The following is a 24,360-nucleotide window of genomic DNA, read 5'->3' on the forward strand; positions in this document are numbered from 1 at the left end:
CGTTTTGGAGTGGTCCGGCTGTTTTTAAGGGAATACCAGCCACCAATTATAAGCCGCCACGTCAGCAATTTCACACAGTTAACATGAGATCATCACATTCCCGAACGCCCCTGCCGGAACATCTCTTGAAACTCAACCCAGTCGAAGGAACGCTCCCTTTACAAACTTTAGATCCGTCGAACACCCCCTAAAATCTTTCTTCTCTTTTGCAGTATGTGATCGACCTTTTGAACAGGTTGATGAAGTGAACCGAACAAGATAAAGATTTTAGGCTATAGATGTATTTGAACTGAAACTTAGAAGAAGAGAGACGGAAGGAGAGGAAAGATATAGAATCGGGTGTGTGCTAATTTTTTATTTTTCCAGCAGGTTGTTTGTAGGACTTCTCTGTTTCAGAGAGAGAGAGAGAGAGAGAGATTATGAGAACAAAGGGTGTTTTGTGTGTATGGTTTGGGATAGGTTGTTTCTGGGATAGAGGCGCCATCAAAGGACTTATTCAGTCTTTGAATTGATTTCCTTCGTTGCTGGCGGGCTCTTTGCCTTCTTCAAGTTGGTAAACGGGCTAGAGGCTTCGAGGGGCTGCGACGGGAGCTGCGACGGGAGAAGCTTCGAGGGGCTAAGACGCTGGAGGTTTCGACGGGTTCGAGCGAAGGAGATGAGGGGTTTGAGTGAATGAGGCTCTATCATACAGTCCCATATGTTTTTCAATGGACCGCCTATGTGGCAATCACTTATTGGTGGGCTGTTTGTTATAATAAGACAGACGGACTGGTGCTAAGTTATTCTCTTTTTAATTTCTCTTTAAAAAATCGAGTACTACAAAAAATTATAGTTATTTAGTGTAAATTATTGTAAAGAGTTATAATATAGGGTATACAAAAATATATGTAGTTGTGCTTCTCCCTCTTGACTTTGTGGATAAAAGTGAATGTTTCTTCTACATGGCTGCTAAAGGAAACGAGCTTACCGGCTCTTCTCGAATTTCCCTTTCTTGCTTATGGCGATGAACTCATATGAAGTGCCACCAAGGAGGCATATACCCCATCATCGATGTCCATCAGCACATCATGTGTTCCCTTCTCTGCAATCACACCATTCTTCACCACTGCAATAATGTCAGCTCCTTTGATTGTGGCAAGGCGGTGAGCGACGACAATGGTTGTTCTATTTACCATCACACTGTCGAGAGCATCCTGCACTACTCGTTCGGACTCTGCATCTAATGCACTTGTGGCCTCATCGAGCAAAAGGATTTTAGGGTCCTTGAGAATAGCCCTCGCAATGGCTATTCGCTGCTTTTGGCCTCCTGATAGCTGTACTCCTCGTTCCCCTACGGAGGTGTCATAGCCTTGTGGCAGCGACGATATAAAGTTGTGTGCATTTGCTGCCTTTGTAGCTGCAATGATCTCTTCCTCCGTAGCACTACCCCCCTGGCTGCCATAAGCTATGTTGTCACGAATGGTTTCGTTAAACAGGATAGGTTCTTGACTTACCAATCCCATCTGTTGCCTCAACCAACTTAGTCTCAACTTACTGAGTTCCACACCATCGAGTAGCACAGAACCTGAATCTGGATCATAAAACCTCTCTATGAGGCTGATTACTGTTGATTTCCCACTTCCACTCTCTCCAACCAAAGCAACAGTCTGCAGATTAAAATCTCTTTCAAATCAACTGAGTCAAATGCATAAAGAGAACCAAATTGTTTTAAGATTAATGTGAAGCATATAAACATCCAAGTAGTTTAAAAAATTATAGGAAATGCTTATTTGTTAAACAAAGGTTGATCATAGGCTCAAACATTAGCAAGAGATAGAAACAAGGAAGTCATGTAATAGTATGATGATGACTATACCTTTCCAGAAGGGATGCTCAAGCACAAGTCTTTGAAGATTTGCATGTCCGGACGTGTGGGGTATCTAAAGCTAACATGTTGTAGCTCAATATTCCCTGTTACAGAAGGTAATGTGGTGCCCGCATTGTTGCTTGAATCTATCTTAGGCTTGCTGTCAAGCATTTCAAAAATTGAAGCTGCTGAATCCTTAGCTTTGTTCGTGTCTGGGGCCAAGGCACTGGTTTGGGAAACCCCAACTGCTGATATTGTCAAAGCAAAGAAAACCTACAAAAAATCATTAATTAGTGTTGGAATGATTGAAGTAGATAAGAAAAGAAACAAACAACTCAGATTGTACCTTGAAAACTTCGCCAAATGTTGCTTTCCCATGTTTAATAAGAATAGCACCTATATAGAAACAAAATGCATTTGTGCAGAAGAGTGCAAAGTAAGAGAAGCCGAAACCTATTCCACTTATGAGTCCTACCCGAACTCCGTTTTTCATAGGGCCCTCACATTTCCTTTGATACATATCCATCACCTTATTTTCAGCACAAAATGATGCAACAGTTCTAATGCTGCCAACAGCATCATTTGCCACTTGACTTGCTTCTTCATACATTACCTGAAAACACTCACAACATCATTAGTATATATAATGCATATGAGAAATTTTATTTGCAGTCCTGAGTAAGGGACTTTCTGTGCAGTCTCATTGATGAATGAGAGTAAAAGGAAAAAAAAAAACATCATTTTTAAAAGTATATTATTGTAATCTTAATTTTTTTTTTAAATATAACTATATGCGCTTGCATGAGTAGTCCCCAAGTGAGGATTGTATGTAGATTAACTCGATGCATATTTCTTCAACGATTGCAGAAGTTTGAGGAGAAAAGTGACCTTGGCATCTGCACTGAACCCCTTTGTAAACCTCGCCTGAATGAACCCTTGCATTAGCACGAAAGGCAACACAGCTAGAATTATAAATGCCAATATCCAATTAGCTGTAAATGCTATGATTATTCCGGCTATGACTGTGGCTATATTTTGTACAATTTGGGCCAAGGCATCACCAACAAGACTTCGGACTGTGGAAGCATCAGTGGACAATCTTGCACCAACTGCACCGCTGAAAATTGCAGAAGAGAATAGAAAAAAGGTTTAAGTGAGTGAAAAACTTGGACAAAAGGATTTTCATTTGTTTGACAAACCTTGAATTTGCAGGATCGTCGAACCAACTTATTTGTTGGTGCACCACCTTCTCAAATGTCAAGGAACGAATCCTTTCTATCAGTTTTCCTCCTGCAATTCCAAAGAAGTAATTTTGCACTGGAATTGCCACCAGAGCTATGCAACCCAAAGCAAGATACACAAGTGCCCAAAATCTAGAATCCTTCCGTAGCTGACTTGGAGGTTCAAAAAACATGCTAATGGCTGATGAGAGTAAAAGGCCAAAAATTGGGAATATAACACCTTGTATGGCTGCAGCAACAGATCCAACTAGCAAAACTGGAATCTCAGTCTTGTTTAGGTAGGCCAATCGTTTAATGGAAACCTTTTGCCGCTTGCCAACATCTATCTCCTTTTTTTCAAAATCCTCAGTTATTTCATCGGTCTCAAGCATAGTGATTGGGCCTCCAGGGAGAGCATAGTTAATTGTGAACGATGAGCGCCTGCTGCTACCAGATGAACCTCTGCTAATGGATCTCCCTAAAGAGAATCTTTGGCTCCCTAAACTTTCCACTGTCTTATCTACATCGAAGAAACTTGTATGTGTCTTGTCTGCAGTAATGGTTTTGACGTTTTCTGCTTTTTTAGCTCCTTCTTGTAGGCTAATTAGCTGGGAGTAAGCCCCATCCGGATCTCTTATCAATTTCTCATGAGTTCCTAGAATTCCAGTTTCTCATAAAAATTAATTATTGGCGTAAAACTTGGCAATTTAGGAAGGAAAACGAAAGGTTGAATTTTACCTTGCTCCACAAGTTTCCCTTGATGCACCACTGCTATAATGTCAGCATTCCTAACAGTCGTCAAGCGATGTGCAACAACCAAGGTTGTCCGATTCGACATAATATTTACTAGTGCATCTTGAACAACGCGTTCAGACTCAGCATCCAATGCACTTGTTGCTTCATCAAGAAGCAAGATTCTTGGATTCTTTAGAATGGCTCTTGCAATGGCAATTCTTTGCTTTTGTCCACCAGAAAGTTGGGTTCCATGCTCCCCTACCATCGTGTCAAGTCCCTATAAATTAAACACATATGGGTAAACTCAAAATTCAAACATTTTTCTTAAATTGTAACTAATGAAAGATAGAGTTTACAAAACAAGGGATTGGGTTTACCTTGGGTAGCTTATCTATGAATTTTGCTGCATTAGCAAGCTCAATGGCTGTTCTGATCTCCTCCATAGTCGCATTTTCCTTCCCATATGCTATGTTTTCCTTTATGGTAGTTGTAAACAAATTGGGTTCCTGACTAACAAGGCCAATCTTCTCCCTTATCCATCTAAGCTGCAACTGCTTCAAATTGACACCATCTATAAGTACTTCACCAGCATCGGGATCATAAAATCTTTCAACTAGGCCAATCACCGTGGATTTCCCACTTCCACTTTGCCCAACTAGAGCGGCTGTTTTGCCGCTTGGAACATACAATGAGAATCCAGAAAAGATCTGAACATCTGGCCTTGCAGGGTATCTGAAGTACACATCTTTAAGTTCAATTTCACCCTTTATGTCCTCCAACACAGCCCCACTCATGTCATAGACATCAATCTTGGGTTGTCGGTTGATTGTTTCAAACATTTTATATGCTGCAGCTTGCCCTGATGCGAATGCATTCATACTTGGGGATGCCTGACCCAGAGACCTAGCAGAGAGTGAGTGAAAAGTTGGGCAATCAATTTGGATTGTCTAAATTAACAGTCATATGAGCTATAAGTGAGCGTGGATGAATTTAGAAATAGAGAATATGCTATGGAAACAAACTTTCATGGAAATTATTGAATCAAATGTGTTAATCTACTCACATTCCACCGGTCATGACTGCCATTAGTACATTGATTACTTGTCCACCATCATATCCTCTTTCAATGATAAGTTTGGATCCATACCACACAGCGAGTCCATAACTGCAGAATACGATCGCAATAACCACACCAACTCCTAGCCCTGAGGCCAGTCCTTGATGAACTGTAGCAGTGTAGGCGATTCTCAACTTCTTGTTATACTTCTCTATTGCTCGCTTCTCCCCTGTGAAGGAAGCAACCTTGCGCAATCAAATAGAGAATCAGGAGATTTGGCCTTTTGGAAAAGGCGCTTAAGAATGTTTGTGAATAATAGTAGCGATTATTAGCCATGACTTACTGTTCTTATGGCTCCAACTGTTTGCTCTACTACGTTTCCAGCATCTGCATAAGCAACTTGTCCACGACTTGACATTTTCGACATGATAAGCGAAACAGCCCCACCGGCAATTACAATAGGAGGTATACATGAAAGCAGAACTACCGTAAGAAGCCACCCTTTTGCGAAGGCAACCGCAAAGCCTCCAAGAAATGTAGAAACAAATTGTACGAACTTCCCAACCTGCAGTCAAAAGACTAACAGCTTGTTATCTGTGCTTCCAATCCTACAAACTAACATGAAGTTGGGGAAACCAGAGAAAATCGAAGAGGAGACGAAAAAGTGGCAAGCACTACGTAGGTATGAGTGAGAATACCACATTTAGATATGTAAATTAAGACTATATATATAATGGAAAATGGAGCACTACCACAAACGTTCTCTTTAAGCAAGAAAGAGGTGTACCTTTTCACCCATGGCGTCTTGAATGAGAATGGTATCTCCAGACATCCTGCCAATGACCTCTCCAGTTGTTGTCTGAGTGTCAAAGAAGGCAATGTCCTGTCTTAATATCGTTTTCAAGTACAAACCACGGATACGGGAGGCTTGTCTTTCTCCTGAAACCGTCCAACAAGCTACCTCTGCAACATTTGACACAAAGTGATCGTTTAACGTTTTTACATTAATTGAAAATTAAAGAGAAATAAGTCATCAAGTAGTACCACTTGAATCTAAGAGCATTATCAATGATGTAGGCAATGATGTCCTAAAAAAAAATACCCAAGAAACAAATGCAACTGTGCAAGAGAGAAAAAGAAAATATAATGCTCTTACGTAGAAATGAAACAATTCCTGTAGCTATCGCCAAGTATACAAAATCAAGTGATACCTGAAAATCAAAGAGGCACATATCAATACATAGTTAGTCAACATGATGTCCTCTTAGTCAACAGTTTCTAATCTTTCATTAACAAATGTTGAAAGTTGACACGAAATAGTCCAAAATGGTAATAAAAATTGAATAATGATAGGGTTACTACCCTACTACTACCCATCTACTACTCTTTTTGTATTTGATTTTTTTTTAATTTTTTATTTTACTTAATGATTAAGGAAGTGAGTATTAGTAAATTTATATATATTTTTTATTTTTTCTTAATAATTAATGATGTTAAAAAAATACTTAAAAAAAATAATAAAAAATTTTTTTGAAATATATTTAGGTAGTAGATGAGTATTTATAGGGTAGTAAGAATTTAAGATTGACTCGTTAAGATTGCTAAGTAACTAGGCCCGCGAAATAAGCCTAAGACCCAAAACCCACAAAACAGGCCCAACCCGTGTGCATCTTCTTGACCTGTGAAATCCTAAATTCAGACCCGCTACCCTAGACACCACAGAGCATTGCTCAACCGTTCCTCCCTCAAGCCACGGCCAAGGCAGCCATCTGTGCCATGTCGATGACCTTACAGCCACCACAAACTGTTGTAATCACCTCTAATTCAAGCTTGTTGCATGCCATAGACGGAAGCCGAGCCCCACGTTGTAGCCTCTCCAGTCCTACATGTCAGTAACCACCGCACTCAACCTCAAGAAAACCCCCTGTTTTGTAATACTGAAACAGAGCATCCACCGTAACAGTGAGCTTGGTCTCCCTCAGCAGCAAGGACAACCTCTAGACTACTATAGGCCTTGGATGCAAACTCACCACACCAAGCGAAGGCCACACCCCTTAGTCCTCCCTTAAAAGAGCCAAATCGTAGCCCCTGTTTTCACTCCCCGCAACAGTGGACAGTCCATCGTGTACGTCTAACCAACCCAATTGCTTGACAGTCCCTCCAAACACTTCAGACCACCGCATCAATCCTCCCACAAGCCACAGACTCGGCCTCGCTAAACCACAAGATGTTAATACACCATCTATCAGCATCCTAAATCATGAAAGATTTCCCTTGCCGAAGATCATGTCTCACATGCAAGGCAACAATCAATTTCTTCAAATTGTATAAAACAATTAACGCACTTTGCTGCATTATATGTCAAACATATCCTAGTAATCATGGGACTCATTTATATATTGTACTCTCTGGAAAGTTTTCTTGTGTAGAATAATAATATTTTTGCACCATATTTCATTTTACGGTATCCGAGCCCTACTGACACACGTTTTTTTTTTTCGCCATACTTGTTCATGGCTTCTTCGTCTTCCTCCCGCACAAATGTCCCAACTACTCCACCAAACTACCCAGCTCCTCCTACTAATATTACCCACCTTATCACTTTAAAACTAACCCATGCAAATTATCTTCTTTGGAGGGCTTAACTCCTTCCTTCCCTCAAAGGACAACAACTCTATGGCTTCGTTGATGGTACTCATCCACCTTCATCTCCTATAATCAACACAACTTCCTCTAAAAATACTGATTCTATCTTAGTACCCAATCCGGCTTATCTTGCCTGGCATAACAAGACCAACTTCTACTCTCATGAGCTCTAATGTCCCCACTCTTTGAAGAGGTACTCTCCCAAGTTATAGGACTTCATACATCACAAGAAGTTTGAGAAAATTTAGAGAAAACATTCTCACTCTAATCCCATGCCAAAGTGATCAATGTTCGGTATATCCTTACTTTCCTTAAAAAAGGCACCCTCTCCATTTTAGAATTTTTTCAGAAAATGAAATCATTTGGAGGCACCTTGGCTGCAATTGGCTAACCACTCTCTGACAGTGAACTAGTTAGCTCTGTCCTTGCAGGACTTGGATCAAAACATGACTAGAATATGACCCCTTGATCACTTTTATTACTACTCGAATTGATGCAATGACCATTCAAGATGTTTATGGTCATCTTCTCAGTCTTGAGTTACGATTGCAATGACAACACACCACTCCAGATCTCCCCATGCTAAAACCAACACTACTTCCAAATGCTCTGCACCTCGTGGGCATTCTCGCAACATTAACTCTTCAGGTCCTAATACTCGGAATAATATCCAGTAGTCCTCTCGATCACGTAGAAGAGGACGTGGTCGTGGCCCAGCACCATCAAATGGATCTCGACTTACCTACCAGGTTTGCAACAAGCCAGGTCACACAGCCCTCAAATGCTATCATAGGTTTGACCAAGCATATCAGGCAGAACAACCTAATCAGTACTAGACATTCATCTTTTCAAATTCCTCTACCCTAATCAAAATTGGTACCTTGACACAGCAACTGCTCACCATCTTACATCTGACTTTAATAATTTGACCCTTCACGCAGATGAGTATGTGGAAAATGATCATATAAAAGTCATCAACGGTGCAGGTTTACCCATTTCACACCTTGGTGTCTCTAGCATTTCCTCTCTTTTTAAATCATTATTTTTTAAACAGCTTCTTCAAGTTCCTTTGATTCAGAAAACTTATTATTTGTCAATAAATTTACACATGTTTTCTTTCAATTTCACCCCAATTTTTTCTGTGTCAAGGATCACACTATGGGGAACCTCCTCCTCCACAGACCAACTAAAGATGGTATTTATTCTTTCTCTTTGCACTTTTAGCCATCCATGAGGTTGCTTTTGTTGGGAAAAAAAATCCCGCCAAACCTGGCACAATTGACTTGGTCATCCTTCTCTCCGCATGGTCAAGTAAATCTTCTTTTCAAATAGTCTTCCAATATCCTCAAATAAGGCTCATTTTGTTTGCGACTCCTATCAACAAGCAAAGAGTCACAGGTTTCCCTTTTGCTTGTCTCCATCTAGATCCACAGACATTTTAGAATTAATTTTCTCTAATTTTTGGAGACCTTTACATGTTGAGAAAAATTTCTATAAATTTCATTTGTTTGTGAAGCGTCAATTTGGGACTAAAACCAAGGCAATCCAAACAAATTGGGGGGGGGGGGGGGGTGAATATAATACCTGTTTCTCATTTATGTGGACGACATCCTGGTCACTGGCTCCTCTAAGGCTGCTATTGACAATCTCATCCATCAGCTTCGAGTAGATTCTTCTAGTTAAAGATCTTGGCCACCTAAACCTTTGCTTGGGTATTAAGACATCTATGCAACCTGATGGTATTTTCTTCAATCAGTCTTAGTATATCTCTGATATTCTCCAAAAGACCAACATGTCTAACGCAAAACCTGTATCCACGCCAATGCATTTGTCTCAATTTGATAGTGATTCTTTCTCATATCTATCAAAGTATTGTTGGAGCATTACAATACCTTCTCCTCACTCGACTGATTAATTGTTGTTGTCAACTAGATTTTTTAATATAGGCAACGTCCCATTGTAAACCATTAGATTGCCATCAAGTAAATTCTTCACTATTCCAAATCCGCCTAAACTCATGGGTTGTTCATCAGTCGTACTTCATCATTTAAATTATAAGCCTACTCTAGTGTAGATTGGACAGGGTGCCTTGATGATTGTCGTTCTACTAGTGGGTATCTTATCTATTTTGGCACAAATCTTATCTCCTGGAGCTTTAAAAAATAACAAATTGTTGCTCGCTCAAGTATTGAAGTTGAATACAAGGCACTGGCCAACTCCACCACTGAACTAATATGGTTACAAAGTTTTCTCAAGGATCTTGGTGTTTTCCTTCATTAGCCACCTACCTTGTGGTGTGAGAACATTGGTGCCACTTATCTCTCAATCAATCTGATATTTCATGCTTGTACTAAGCATGTCGCTATTGGTTTTCATTTTGTCTGTGAACATGTGGCCCGGTGGCAACTGACTATTCATTTTATTTATGGGAAAGATCAACCGATAGATGTCCTCACCAAATCATTAATCATGGCAAAATTCTCTTTTTTATGAGACAAGCTCAACATCCATCACTCCCGTTGAGCTTGAGGGGGGCATGTTAATACACCATCTGTCAGCCTGTAAATCATTGAATTATTTCCGTCGTTGAAGATCATGGCTCACATGCAAGGCAACAAGCAATTTCCTCAAATTGTGCATAATAGCTAGTTCACATGTATATATACACTGCATTAAACGAAAGCACAATTTTGTCGCTGCATGCCATGTCAGACACCTCCCTGTTTGACTTGGCCATCGTAGCTTCACCAAAACTGGCCAACTACGCACCCAACACCACTGCACCCATAACCTGTATGCACACCATGCAACTTGGCTCGCCTTTGTTCTCTTGGTATCTAATCTCTCTCTCTCTCTCTCTCTCTCTCTCTCTCAATGTAGTTTATGGCTAGTGGATCACAGGTTAAGCCTAAGATTAATGTGAGCATGCACGTGTAATTAAGGGTTTATGTTAAGAACATGTTTGATATGCATTGAGAGCATTACTATTTTCAAGCACACCAAGGTCACGCGTTTATCTATATAGGTCACATGAGTTTGCATGAATTGTTTAGGGCTGATGATATTATGATGAAACCAAGAGAAAATAGATGTTTGAAGGAAGAAATATTTAGGGTTTATGAAGTATAGGTTATTTGAGTAATTTGGGCTTTAATTACAAAGTACGTGCGTAATTAGAGATTTACGTATCATTGACAATTGACGCCAATTATGTTCCTATTTTTAGGCGAGGATTGATATTTGCATGGACTGTTGTGATAAAATTCAGAGAATTTAAAAAGTTCATGTAAGTGGTGCTCCTATGCTAGGCTTTACCGAAACCTAATTGAGGTTGATTTTATGAAAAACTTACATATTTGGTTATGAAAACAAGTTATTTTCTGTACTAGTCTCTATATCTAGACTCTAAAATTTGACATTTTATTATGATTGGTATAGACATGAACAATTTTTTTATTTTATTTCTTTACCGCATAAAATGTGCATATGAAGTCTGAAATATTTGATCGGATTATATGATATTTATTTGCTTAGTTCTTTGTTATGATTTGCATCTGAAAAACCCTGAGGCATAAGATTTTATTATGCTTTGGTTACAATTCTGCCACGGGTTATAGTAGTGGCCTCCGGCCCTACCATGGGTTATAATTGTGGTCTCTGTTCTGAGTGCAATAACCTTGGTGATATGTTAATTTATCATGTTCTGCTTGGCTAACCACAAAATGCACAACCTTATCACATGGGTAAACATGGCTTTTGTTTTGAGTGCATCTCTTTGGTGACAAAACAATAATTTATGTTCTATTTGGCTAACCACATACATGCATAACTCTACCACGGGGGCAAACATGGCCTATGCTTCTATTTCTGATGTTTAGTTATGCTTTTGTGCCTAAAGTCTTTTATATATGTATTATTATATGAAATGTTTCTGAAAATATAATGACTATTTTTTAGAATGGTTTGTTTCTGCATTCTATAACTGGTTCATGTTTACACACTAGTATAAGTTTGTTACTTACTGAGTCAATGGACTCATTCTTTTATCCACAATTGTTTTTACAGATGACGTCGATGATTGTGACAGTTGGAATAGATAGCAGTACTTGACAGGATCATAGATAGCATAAGTGGGATTGTCCAAATTAGGAGAAATTTTGCATAGTTTAGTTTATTTTACTTGGAAGGATTTTTGAAACATTTGGTTTTTGAATGACTTTTTTTATGTATTTAAGTTTTTATTATTTCAAGTTAAAGGGTCACCCCGGTACGGGCGCGACAATATTGTCTGTAATATCTAATTTGCACCAAAAAGCAAACATGCACCCATGCAGTCATATACGTACACATGACTAATATCACTCGTGTCTCTTTAACAATTAAATTGTTTTCGACGCAGTTTCGAATAGGTGGCATTTGAAAGCCAAAATACGTATAAGCTTCTTCAATGATGATCTCCATCAATCTTATTTTAATTTTTTGTTTCAAAGTGAATCAAAGACCAATCTAAACTGCACCGTGATCGATCGTTTAGGTAATATATATATATATATATATATATATATATATACACACACCATTCAGTATTTTGATTATATAAAACCCTCAAAAGTTAGAAGCGAAGAAACAAATTAAAGAGGAAAGTAAAAGAAACCTACAAATTAAACATGGTGTAGAGAGGTGTACCTTTGACACTTGCTTGACGACATGAGAAGGGTCCGAGGCACCGAATGAATTGATGAGCTTGCCGAAGATGAGTGTCATGAGCGGCTGCGATATCCCGTTGGCCGCGGCGCCTATCGTGCCCAGAATCATCAAGACAACGTCGAGAGAGTCCGCAAACGAGAACAGCTTGTAGAAGGAAACCTTCTGTTTATCCATTTTTGCACCTGATTTGTTGTCTCCTCCTTTTCCATCATCATCTTCTTTCATTTGCTTTGTGACCATCCTTCTCTTCTCTCTATCGGTGCTGGTGCATGCACTGGTTTCGATCTAAAACTGAAAGCGTTTTTTCGTGAAACAAACAAAACAGATCACGCAAAACAAACAAACATAAGGATTGGTTTTTGGTAATGCATGTATATATATATAATAGCATTGAAGAAAGGAAGTGTACGTCTGTACTTTCTGTGGGCAGAGACACTGTATGGTTTTCTAAAAATCCAGGAAAAAGAAAAAGGTACCACAAACTAAGAAAGAAAGAGAGACATACCAGCAGAGGATCAGTTATAAGATCGACCGAGAGAGGGAGAAAGAAAGAGAAAGAGTGAAAGAGAAGGGAGAGAAAAGGAGGGAGGGGAAGCAACAAAATGATGTGGGGGAATATATACTATATATATATATATGTATGTATGTATATATGATGAAGAGTTTGGAGGTAATTTGGAGTCGTTTGGCAGTGACGTCCTTAATTCACACCTCCTGTGTACCACTCATCTATTTTAGGTAAATGCCATCTATATATTTAGACGTTTCTTTAATTACTACGTACGTACTCAGCTTCTCCTAGGATCACTCCCTACCTTATTTGCTTCGTGGTTCTTCTCCTTGATAAATCAGACGTCTCTTAACACGTATGACATGATTAATTGATTTGTAAAATATTAAAAAATATAATTTTTTTTTAATATGAAATGTTAGCATCCCAAAAGCTTAAGCTAATGATGAAAAATGGTAGATTTTATTATTTTTATCATATTCTTAACACCCCTCATGTGTGGGTCTATTGAATTATGGAATAATCAAAGCACTTCATGAGGTGTTCGACAAAAGTCTAGAAAGAATTTCTCTGTTTTCTATTCCTTCAATTTTCTATATTTTACAACCGTGACTTTACAATGCATATATATAGGAAGATTACAACAACCTTGATCATTCCATGAATTTCGGATCAGTTGTGATCACCTGTCCTACCAGAATGCTTTTCTTTTTACTAGAATATTCCTTATTGCATGCTCTGTTGTGTGCTTTTTTCTTAATAGGGTCAATCTTTTCCTTACTGAGTAGGTCTAACACATGAAATATTTAATTAAATTGGATGAAATGTAGAGTCAAGGTTCGAACTCAAGACATCTGCTCTGATGTCATGTGAAATCACCACTTATCCCAAAAGTTTAATTTTTTTTTTTTTAAAGTAAACTGTAATTTCATTCAATATCAAGGTGTGTCTATACAAAGTGTATCATGTATAACTGTGCTATACAATTCCTTTGGAACTCCCTCCATCCAAACTCTTTCTTCCTCACTAGACAATCCTAGTTTTGCCAAACAATGAGCTACTTTATTTTCTTCTCTCTTTATGAACTGAATCGTCCATCCTTGATTTCCCTTCATAGCTTGCTTCACATCCTCAATCAGTTGCCCATACCAGCTCCAGCATTCTTCCTTCTTCTTTACTGCCTCGATAACCTGTTATGCATCCCAAAAGTTTAAATTGATAAGAAGAGATAGATTTGATTATTTATATCATATTCTTAACCTATCTAATAGATGTTATACTATGAATACGAATAAGACTAACGATACTTTGATTGCAACACTTCCTATAAGTTTGGTTTTTTTTTTTTTCCCTGTATTTAATACGAATTTTTCAATGATTTTGTGAATAACTTAATAAGTAGCACTTTAACCATCTAGCCAAGAAAAACGCCATCAGGATTCAGGAATACTATAATAATAAATATATCAAAGTTTGAGCCTTTTTCTAATTAAAATCTGTTAAAGCCCTTCCCAAAGTAATTAGGCTAATTAGCTCAGGCTATATACATATGTAAATTATCACTACAAGTCTCGTATAAACAAAAAATTATTCCTAAAATAAAAGGTTAAATTTACAACGTATTGATTAAATTGAGAATTTTCTTGGCCCATTTGGTCAATCAATATTGAAGAAATTATATAGTAAGCTCTAATTTTTTTTTTTTTTTTTACTTTTTTTTTTAATTTTCTTGAGCCTTATATATATATATATATATATATATATTTATATATGTGTGTGTGTGTGTGGGCTCGCGTGTGACTGTATTCATATTGGTCAGTAGCTCAATTAGGTCTGATTTGAATAGTAAAACCATTTCAATTCATCTAATTATTATAAATTTTTAAACAAAATACAATAAACAATTAAATTTTCTCAAATCTCAAAATAAAAATAATATTGTAATAATATTTTATTTAAATTTAACCTCTTATCTTATCTCATCTCAACTCACTATCCGAATCAAGCCTTGGACTTCGATCCAAGAGTGACAATTAAAAAAAAAAAAACATGATATTGTTTTTTCATGACTAGGGATGCAGCCATTTGTGTCATTTTTCAGCCAAGTACGAGTAGTCCTTGTAGCTCGTTCATCACAAGATGGATCCAGTAAATATTTAAAGAGGATATAGGTAAGACAGGTAAATTTGTTCTGAATTTTTATTCGGAACAAAATTTCATATATATATATATATATATATATTTTTTTTTTTTTTTTATTTTTTCTATAGACAAATATGTACGTAGTCTTGTTACCATTTAAGCACCAGGAGCAGGAATTGCACAGATCGATGCAACCAAATCGTTACACCTGATTTACTAAATTACAACACCATAAGGTTTTATGAATCAAATGATTAAAGCATATGTATGTGATCCGCTTTCTTCTTTTAGCAGTATTTCCAATATATATATATATATATATATATATATATATGAAATTTAAAGTACCTCCACTTTTGGGTTTTCTTTATTGCTATATATGCTTTACTGTCACCATGCATGCATTGCTTCTATATGTGTTGGGTTCTTTGTTGTTGTACATGTTTGCTGTACCTAGGGATGTAAAATTTTCGGTTTGGATCCCGGTCTGGATTGGAAAAATTGACTGGACTGGATTGACTGAACTATAAATATATATATTTAAATATTTTTTTTATAAATTATATATATTATTTTATGTAGTAGTTATAAGTGAATTATGTAATTTTCATCTAATCTATGACTATTAAAAATATAAAATGTTAAATATATAATTATTAATTAACTAATATCAATTATCAATTTTGATAATTTTGAACAACTATTTTTAGGGTATTTTTAAGTAAAAAATATACAAATAAAGTCAAATAGTTGTTTTATTCAAAATTATAAACATTATGGGTTTTTTCTTTTTAATACTAATGGGCCGAGAATACACATTGCGGACTTATTTGTATACTTCAAGAATGATAAGGTCTTGTGTGTGATTAGGCCCCCATTGAAGACTGGTCTGGACTGAGATGGACCGACCAGATTGATAGCTAATAGTCCACTAGGGGCGATTGGTCTGGTTCGGTCTAGGATTGAAAGTCCATCATCCCCCCGACCGAATTGGATTAGACCGGACCGATTTACACCTTTAGCTGTATTGCATGTGTCAATATCGGTAGTTTTATATATTTTTTGTGGGTTCTTTGTGGTTGTATTATTTTGATGAATTGTTAGACCTTTGTTCCTTATTTTTTCATATTTTCTTAGTTAATTATTGCCTTTTTTTTTTTAACTTTCTCAAAAATAGAAAATAAAAGAGCAAGTGCGATTGTCACCATTGCTTACTAAATGTTGGACACATTAGCATACCCTAATTAATGTAATTATCTATGGGAAAATTACACTATTGATTTGGTCTTTGAATTACCAAAAGAATATATAAGGTTGGGGCCTTAATATTTTCCTGAAAAGGAAAAAAAAAAAAAATGACAAAGATAGTTTCAACTCATCTCATCTAATCATTATAACTTTTTTAAATTTTCACACAAAATATAATAAACAATTCAATTTTTTTAAAATTTCAAAATAATAATAATATTATAATTATATTTTATTCAATTTTTAACTTTCATCTCGACTCATTTCATCTTAACTTACTATTTAAATCTCACCTAATGCTGCACATAGAAGGTAAGGCTACCAAAATCTAAGCAAAGGACTGAAAGCGAGTAGACCACACAACACTTTGATGCATATGCACCGAATCTAATTACTTTTAGCATATGAGCCCAAAAGCTCAACTGACAGAAAAAGAAGTGTCAACAAACTTCTAACCATTTCAATCACAGGTAGCTGAATTTGGCATGAATTTAGCAAAATATTCTCTAAGAATATATATATATATATATATATATATATATATATATATATATATCATGATACCACTCTGGGCAGTGCATGGGTCTGGCTATTCTGGTGAAAATTCTAAGAATTTTGGTGCACAGAATGTATAGGTTGGGCATGTATATGTTTATAGAAATGACATAAAAAGGAATTGTAGGGATCAATTCTTATCTAGGGAGAGAGTCACAATGGATAAAGACAAGCCCAAGGGACAGGAAAAAGGCTATGTCATTGATCTCAATACCACTCTGGGCAGTGCATGGGTCTGGCCCCTGTTGGGTGCTTCTTGTGTTCATGCCCTTATTAAAATCTGGCACCAAGTATATGTATATATGCATCATGTGGCATGGTGGGTGGTCCTGTTTATGGACTCAAATTTTCAATATACTTAAGAATTGTAGATATTGTAAGAAAAATGATAAATATGCATTACTTTTTAAAATTTTTACAATTTTATATTAAAGGGAATGCATTTTTAAAAAGAAAAATTTTGTTCTTTAAGTCGGTATATAGAGTATGACTAATAAGATGCTTATATGATATAATTTGATTTAAAAGATAAATTTTAAAATTTGAATCTTATAAATAAAATTTTATCAGTTACGTAATATAGATGATATATTCTACATACAGGTTTAAGAATAGAATGATTTTTTTTTTTTTTAAAAAAAAAGTTGAAAGACTCATTATTCTATAAAAATCTCATCTTTTATAAATAAGAAATAATATTTTCAATCATAAAATATACAAACACAGCATATTTTTTTTTTAAAAAATAAGTATATATGAAATTTATATAAAAAATTAATTTTTTAATGACACATCTCATTTTTTTTTTTAAAATAAATATGCGACACTAGTATAATCTATATTAATATCAAGCATTATTGCTTTATGTTTGACATCTCATAATTGTGTCTTTGTCGGTACTTTTTATTTAAATATCAGAACAGGCTTCAAGGATACGGATACCTAACAAGTCATGACTTTGGCCGGCTTCCATTTAATTTAGAATTCAAGGCTAATCAATGGTTACAATGTAGGCGAAGGGTAGTTCAAAAGAAAAGGTGTCGAGGATTACTTCAAAAGAGGAAAAACAGGCACACGTACAATTAATTTTGTTTACTTGCTTAGGTGGGAAAGGAAGAGATTGGAATATGAAGGAGGAATTCCATCTTTTTTTTTTTTTTTCTTCCTTTGAGATTAATTGTAAAGAAAAATTGAAAAGAAAACTCAAAAGAATTTTCAACTTTTGGTTAAGATTAATTAGAAATTCATAGAGTATGTAAATATGATAATGTTCTTGTTTAACAATGATGTTATTATAAAGAGAATTTAGACGAATTTATAGAGAGTTTATAATGCATAATTGGATGTAAAAAGTCGAGCGATCATAACCTTATTGTAATGCCACTTAAAAAAGAGCGAAATATTTAATCTACAAATGTATCTTTAAAAATATATAATGATCCGAAACAGATAAATAGATAACTAATGTACTCAAATGTCTTTAAATGTTATACTTAATAATTAAATATATGCAAGAGTGCTGATACATTTACGAGTAGGGTTTCACATGAAATCTATTGTTCATGTAAGATTTTCATTAGTGTATCTTCAATCATCTTATGATTAAATACAATCCAAACTTAAAATAGAAGCACTTAAAGGAGCGAAAAGCCAAAATTCATAATAGATATTAGATACAAACTCTGAAAAACTTTCCACAAAGTTTTGATCCTCACGTATAGTAAACTATTGTCCCTAAAATTTAGGTTTCGTTTGGTTCCTAAATCCATCTCAACTTATCATTACATTTTTTTTTAAATTTCAATACAAAATATAATAAACAATTCAACTTTTTCAAAATAATAATAATATTAAAAAAATAATATTCTAACAATATTTTATCATCTCATCTCAACTCAATTCTGTTCAACATCTAAACACAGCCTAAACTCATCATAAAATCAAGCTATTCAACGTATGCCCTCTTTGCAACAATTGAACATATTTTCCTCTCCTATTCATGAGTATCCATATTAACATAGAGAAAATTCCCATGGCCTTTAGGTTTAAACCCCCTTTTAAACAAGAGCTATGATTCATGCATGGACAATTCTAGATAAATGATATTGAATGCGTAAGCGCTATGTAATCTCAATGAAAAAATAAGTAAATACAAGATCTACATAAAAAAAATTAATTTTTAATACTAGATCACATTATTTTTTCAAAAATATTATACAATGTTTATCTATTCCACGATTGTATCTAGCATTACTATTTCTTTATTGGGACTTGGTATCTTGGAAAAAGTTTCTCGCCAGTACTTTGATAATTGAAAGAAAAATTCTCTAGTCTTGTGACATTGGCCTATTTTGGTATTATTAGAATACCTCATTACTATTTATTATTTTATTATTATTTTTTATCTACTTTTCACTACTATTCAATATTCTATCAATACTTTTTCATTACTATTAACAAAATATCTGAGAATACCTCATTTTTCAAACGCAACCTAAGAATGTGCATACCAAATTTTGAACTTATGGTATCTGATTTATATTGCTCATCTCCAAACCATTACGCTATCTATTGAAATTTTGAGAGTGTAATTTACGGTGTAAGGATTCGTTTGGATACAGAAATAATTTTATTTTATTTTATTATTATAATTTTTTTAATATTTTAAAATAATAATAATATTAAAAAATAATATTTTAATAATATTTTATTTAATTTATTTAAAATTATCTTATCTTATTTTACTATTCAAACGAATGTTAGGATCATTCTACGCTACCGAGGATTCCTCCGATTCTTTTTTTATACATATTTTTAATCTTTTTAAATACATAAAAAATTACAATATCTATTAAAGAACACTTTTTAAATCATTAAATAAAAAATAAAAAAAATAATCGGTGAGAGCAGCTTTTTCCAAACATTTATTATAATTTGACGTGTTAGATATTTTTTCATAATGATAAGCACGAAGAACAAGTGAACCGCGTAATATTTAATGCCGAAAGATACGATATCGTTTGGCGATCTTATCTAGATTTTTAAAAGAAGTATATAAAATAAATCTTAAACTAGTTAGGACGCGTGGACAACGCGCGCGGAACGGAGTCAAAACTCAAAACCTGAGACGACAAAGACGAAGGGACAGTTTCGAAGACAGAAGGGCGGGGTTTCGTTTTCAAACCAAACATACTTTACCTCGGATACGCAAAAGCAACCAAAATATTATTGAAAAAAAAAAACACACACACAAAAAACAGCTCTCTCTCTCTCTCTCGTAATTCGTGCACCAATCTCATCACTCCATCCCTGCACCAACCAAACCCTCACTTTCCTTAAACCCACATCTCTCACCATCTGGGTTCGTGGGTTTAGGATGCGTTTACTAGTTCGAACCCAAGCCCATGCTGGCCGTGGCCTTCGTCACCTTGTGATTCAGTTCCCTGAGAGATGGTTTGTGCTCAAAAGGTATAATTTTCCTACAAGGTTTTGTTCTTACTTTTGTTGTTGTTGTTGTTGTTTTTTTTTTTTAGGGAGGGGGAGGGTTGATTTTACTCTTCAGCTAGGGCTGTGAAAATCTCTGCTTTTTCTTCTTGTGAGAATCTGAGTTTTATTTCGCATTGTGATGGTACGACCCTTACTGTTTCCCAAGTTTGGTTTTCGCCATTTGTGATGATATGGGTTGTCTACTTTATCAGCAGAATGTCTCCCATTTGCTCGTTATTTACATCTTTCTCATGCTGATCACCTCTTGTTATGTGGATTTGCGGTATTTTGCAATGTAATCTACGAGTTCTGCCCTATGATTTTATCAAGGATACTAGATTTTACATATACATCGTAGAATGTTGAGATAATTTTAACAAGTGAGAAATTTTTGGTAAAACACGTAGATTCCTTGTCAGGAATGTGCTAAATCGTTAACAGAGTCATTGTAAATATTGCACCGAGAAATCTGACCATTGTGGGATACAAACAATAAGACTTGAACCATCAATGGAAAAAAAACGCAAAAAGAATTGGAACAGTAAAAATCCATATAACACTCTAACTGGTAATGGAAGGCAATAGGAAATTCCCACTGCCCTGGAAGTCTCTTGGAGATGGTGGGAAAGAGATGGAGAGAGAAATCATAAATTAGTGCATCCTGAAATGTGCTTCACTTGGTGAATTAAAATGGGGTGGATGGGTTTAGTGTTGTATCCCCTGACATGGACTGAATTGACTACATAATAAGCGCACCTGTTGTCTTGGAAAACAGGAGAATAACTGAAGAAGTGTAAATTATACTGGCTAGTGGGTCCATCGCAAGTAAGTGCATTAATTTATATACATGTGCATTGCATCCATGTGCACGGTCCAATGTTGTATCTGAATTCAGGTGCATGTTATGACTTATGAGGGAGCTGGTTTCTGGATGGTGGGTACATTTATCATCTATCCTTCCAACTTGTCAAATGAATGGAATGGAAATTAAAAGGAGAGAGGAATTATGTTACTGCTCCTGATTGGTGGTTAGGTAGATGCTTTGTGCATGCAAGGGTATAGAAAAATTTATGTCTAATGGTAAACGCCCCCCTCCCCACAAAAAAAAAAAAACAAAAGAGGAAGAAAGGTTTCCATACCTTCAAAAACAAATACATAATTCCCCACCCCCCTAAAAAAAAACAAATAAGGAAATTTTTTTTCCATATCTTGAAAAAAAATACTTAATTGGTATTGAAAATGTACTGCATCCTACTCTGTGCGAGGATGAATCTCATTTCGCAATACCGGAATTAGATTACTTCAATAATCCACTAGTTGAGTAATTTTCCTTATTTGTCTTTCACTAGGCATGGTCAATATGGTTGGGCTTTGGATAGTCCTTTGTTTCTAGCGTATGAGCTCCCATCACATATTTTTATTTTTTGGTAAAACTGATTATTTGTAGAGGATAAAAAATATCTGTCTAGGTGTAGTCTAGTGGTCAAAGAGTGGGCCTGAGATGAATTATAGACATAGAAATTTTGATTTTGTACTAGAGTTCCCTTGGATTACCTTATCTATACATGGTTGTTGTTGGTGAGGTCGTGTATGTGGGATTTTACTCTCTAGAGGTTAGTTTGAAGGGCTTCCTTGCCTTGGTGAGGTTCCACTTCAAAAAGAAAAAAAATTCTTATTCTTTACATTATTAATCTGGTGCAGTGGTGTGTATTTTAGCTTTTCTTTTCATAATCGAGAGAAATCTATACCATCTTGAAGTTCCAATTTTAAATTTTTTTGACCCTAGCTTGGTGAATAACAACGATGCCACTTGGAGGTCAATAATGTGGTTGCCCAGAGTTGAACTTGATGATTTGGGATATTTTCAAATCAGCACAACAAAACTATAAACAACTCCTCCCCATGGTGCAGCAAACCAATACCCAGAGTATTTTTCCTTTGGAAATGCAAGTTGACATTTTCCGGGTTGATCATGCTTCTGTAAGTTTGTGGGCCTGGATATCTTGCTAGTTTTTCTATGTGAAAACAGTTGGCAAGATAAAGCTAAAAAAGTAGCATGGCTCTGAAGTATGCAATAGGAAATGTGTAACCTTGTAAATGTTTATAGGACCATATCCAGATGTTTCTTTTTTCAAATTTCTTTCCCCCTTCTGTTTTTTATTTTCAATTTTTACACCCCTTGTTTCTTTCAAACCTGACAGTTTTAACTACAAGCCCATAGGATCTTGAACGGTATTCAGTTTTTGCAAGAGACTGTATTTGTATTTTCTTTGTTCTGGGATTTCGGAAGGGGTGTGTGTTTTTTTTTTTTTTTTTTTTTGGGGGGGTGGGGGGTGAATTGGTTAAAAATTGTGTTTAGATTGATCCATTAACGCAAAATACCTTTTGGTGGAATTTCTCGATTTGACTTTGTGCAGCATGATTTTGATGATGCACACTAATATGAATACATATATAGAAGCATGTCCAATTGATGTTCCTATGTACATAAGCAAATGCATGCGAATGTATGTGCATAAAGATACTGCAACTTAAGGGATACAAGGCATTCATGTGTTTAGATACAGCTACATGTATTCTTTGTCTTATCTAATATAAGAGAGTAAGCATGCTATGGAATCCCCATGTCAATACAAGTTTGCGAAACATGTTGAACATCTCTAGGCAGCTTGAACGTTTATTAAATTATGACCCTATATGAGTTTGGAGATCAGTATCAGTTTCTGTGGGGAACCTACCATTTTACTACTACAGAGCAAAGTTGCAACTTCAACAATGTAACTTTGTATTATATTTTGACTGAACTTTGTTTGTGCTATGGATAGTGTAGAAGTTTGTTTGTTCCCTTGCAGTGCTCTTTCTCCCTGTTGAATTGATCTTGATGTAGTTATCTTTTGACATGCTGCTTATCATACTCATTTCTTGACAATGCTTCTTGTTCCATCTATGTTAGGTTCAGAGATGTTAATGATGCCTGCTGCAAGGGTTGTGCTCTATTCCAACATAATAGATGAAAAATTTCTCACTAAAAGGTACTGTTGGAGTTTATGCATTAATATACTTCAGGTCTGGAATAGGGAATGAAGCCATTGGTCCGCATAACTTAGCTATCTTTGTATCATATTAAGATTCACTTTATATTTTTCTTTTTTATCTATTTTGAAATTCTTTGGATAATAGATGCCTTGCTGCACCTTCTATTTCTATTCTGTTTTGTTTTCGAGTATTTACCTAGTGACTGATTTGAATCCTCCTCTCTCTCCTCCCTCCCTACCTTCCTCCCCCCGCGTGGGCACCATTCTATATTGGATTCCACAATTTGTTTCTTTAAAATGTATGCCTCTCTGCCCTAGTGGTGGTGTTGGCTGGGAATGTCTTTGTGCCTTGGTGCTCCTTTCTGGATATGGCGACCTGCTTCAAATATTTACTCAATTTGTTTAGCTTTGGATGTTGGTTTCTTTCCTTTAAAGTTAGTGCATGGACTTAACTCCTAGGGATTGGCTCAAGTGTTTAAGGCCTAAGGCTTGGAGGTATGCTCCTTCCAGGTCTAACGTTCAAATCCCATTGGGTGCAAACAATTTCTAGGGGCCATCGTATTAAAGGATTTTCTCTTTAAATTACTCGAGGTGCATTTGTGGGAAACTCCTTATTGAGGGCCTATGCAATACTCGGGATCAGTTAAGACGTTGTTCTGGACACTCAGTGCTAATAAAAAAAAGTTAGTGCATGGACTTGCCCAACAAAAAACTAGGGTCTAAAAGAATTAATTGGCAATGTTGATGACTTTCATCATTGAGAATATCAACTAACAGTGGAGATTTCTTTTAAGTCTTATTAGTTACTTTCAAATACATGTGAATCAGGTTTTACCATATGCGAATTTGAGAAATGATGTTTTTCATTTTATATTTGTCATCCTTAATTACATAAATTTTGAACGGTATTCATTTTTAGATGATTGACACATGAAATCATTTAAATTGTGTCACATCTGTAAATGTGATTGGGGATGATAAGATTTAAAATAAAGAATAACATTGCTCGTTTGTATAGATCACTTTAATTTGTTTTTAGGAAACAAATGGTTGTGATTTACTGAGTCATGCATAGTAGAATATCAAACATTATGGACATAGATCTAATATATACTACAGTAGAGTTACAAGTTTCCGTTGGTCCCACATTGGCAAAAGCTAAACTTCAGTAC

At 35.7% G+C, this 24,360-nt stretch overlaps 1 protein-coding gene and 1 long non-coding RNA gene across 2 annotated transcripts; one reads left to right on the forward strand and one right to left on the reverse strand.

Moving 5' to 3' along the window:
* Nucleotides 1-789: 789 nt before the first annotated feature.
* On the reverse strand, nucleotides 790-12,832 carry LOC121265267 (ABC transporter B family member 9). Its single transcript, XM_041168831.1, has 13 exons — nucleotides 12,717-12,832; nucleotides 12,191-12,502; nucleotides 6,015-6,069; nucleotides 5,646-5,821; nucleotides 5,202-5,423; nucleotides 4,865-5,103; nucleotides 4,179-4,704; nucleotides 3,805-4,078; nucleotides 3,046-3,721; nucleotides 2,735-2,963; nucleotides 2,193-2,459; nucleotides 1,856-2,119; nucleotides 790-1,646 (listed from the first exon to the last, which is right to left on the reverse strand). Exons 2-13 carry the CDS (start codon nucleotides 12,449-12,451, stop codon nucleotides 996-998), a joined length of 3,840 nt encoding a protein of 1,279 aa, XP_041024765.1. The 5' UTR covers nucleotides 12,452-12,502; nucleotides 12,717-12,832; the 3' UTR covers nucleotides 790-995.
* A 6,964-nt stretch (nucleotides 12,833-19,796) lies between these two features.
* On the forward strand, nucleotides 19,797-23,359 carry LOC121265281. The gene is made up of 2 exons (XR_005940645.1): nucleotides 19,797-20,135; nucleotides 23,107-23,359. It is a non-coding gene; the product is annotated as an uncharacterized LOC121265281 (long non-coding RNA).
* Nucleotides 23,360-24,360: the final 1,001 nt, after the last annotated feature.

The sequence above is a fragment of the Juglans microcarpa x Juglans regia genome, chromosome 5D, assembly GCF_004785595.1.
Source record: "Juglans microcarpa x Juglans regia isolate MS1-56 chromosome 5D, Jm3101_v1.0, whole genome shotgun sequence".
NCBI classification, from domain to species: domain Eukaryota; kingdom Viridiplantae; phylum Streptophyta; class Magnoliopsida; order Fagales; family Juglandaceae; genus Juglans; species Juglans microcarpa x Juglans regia.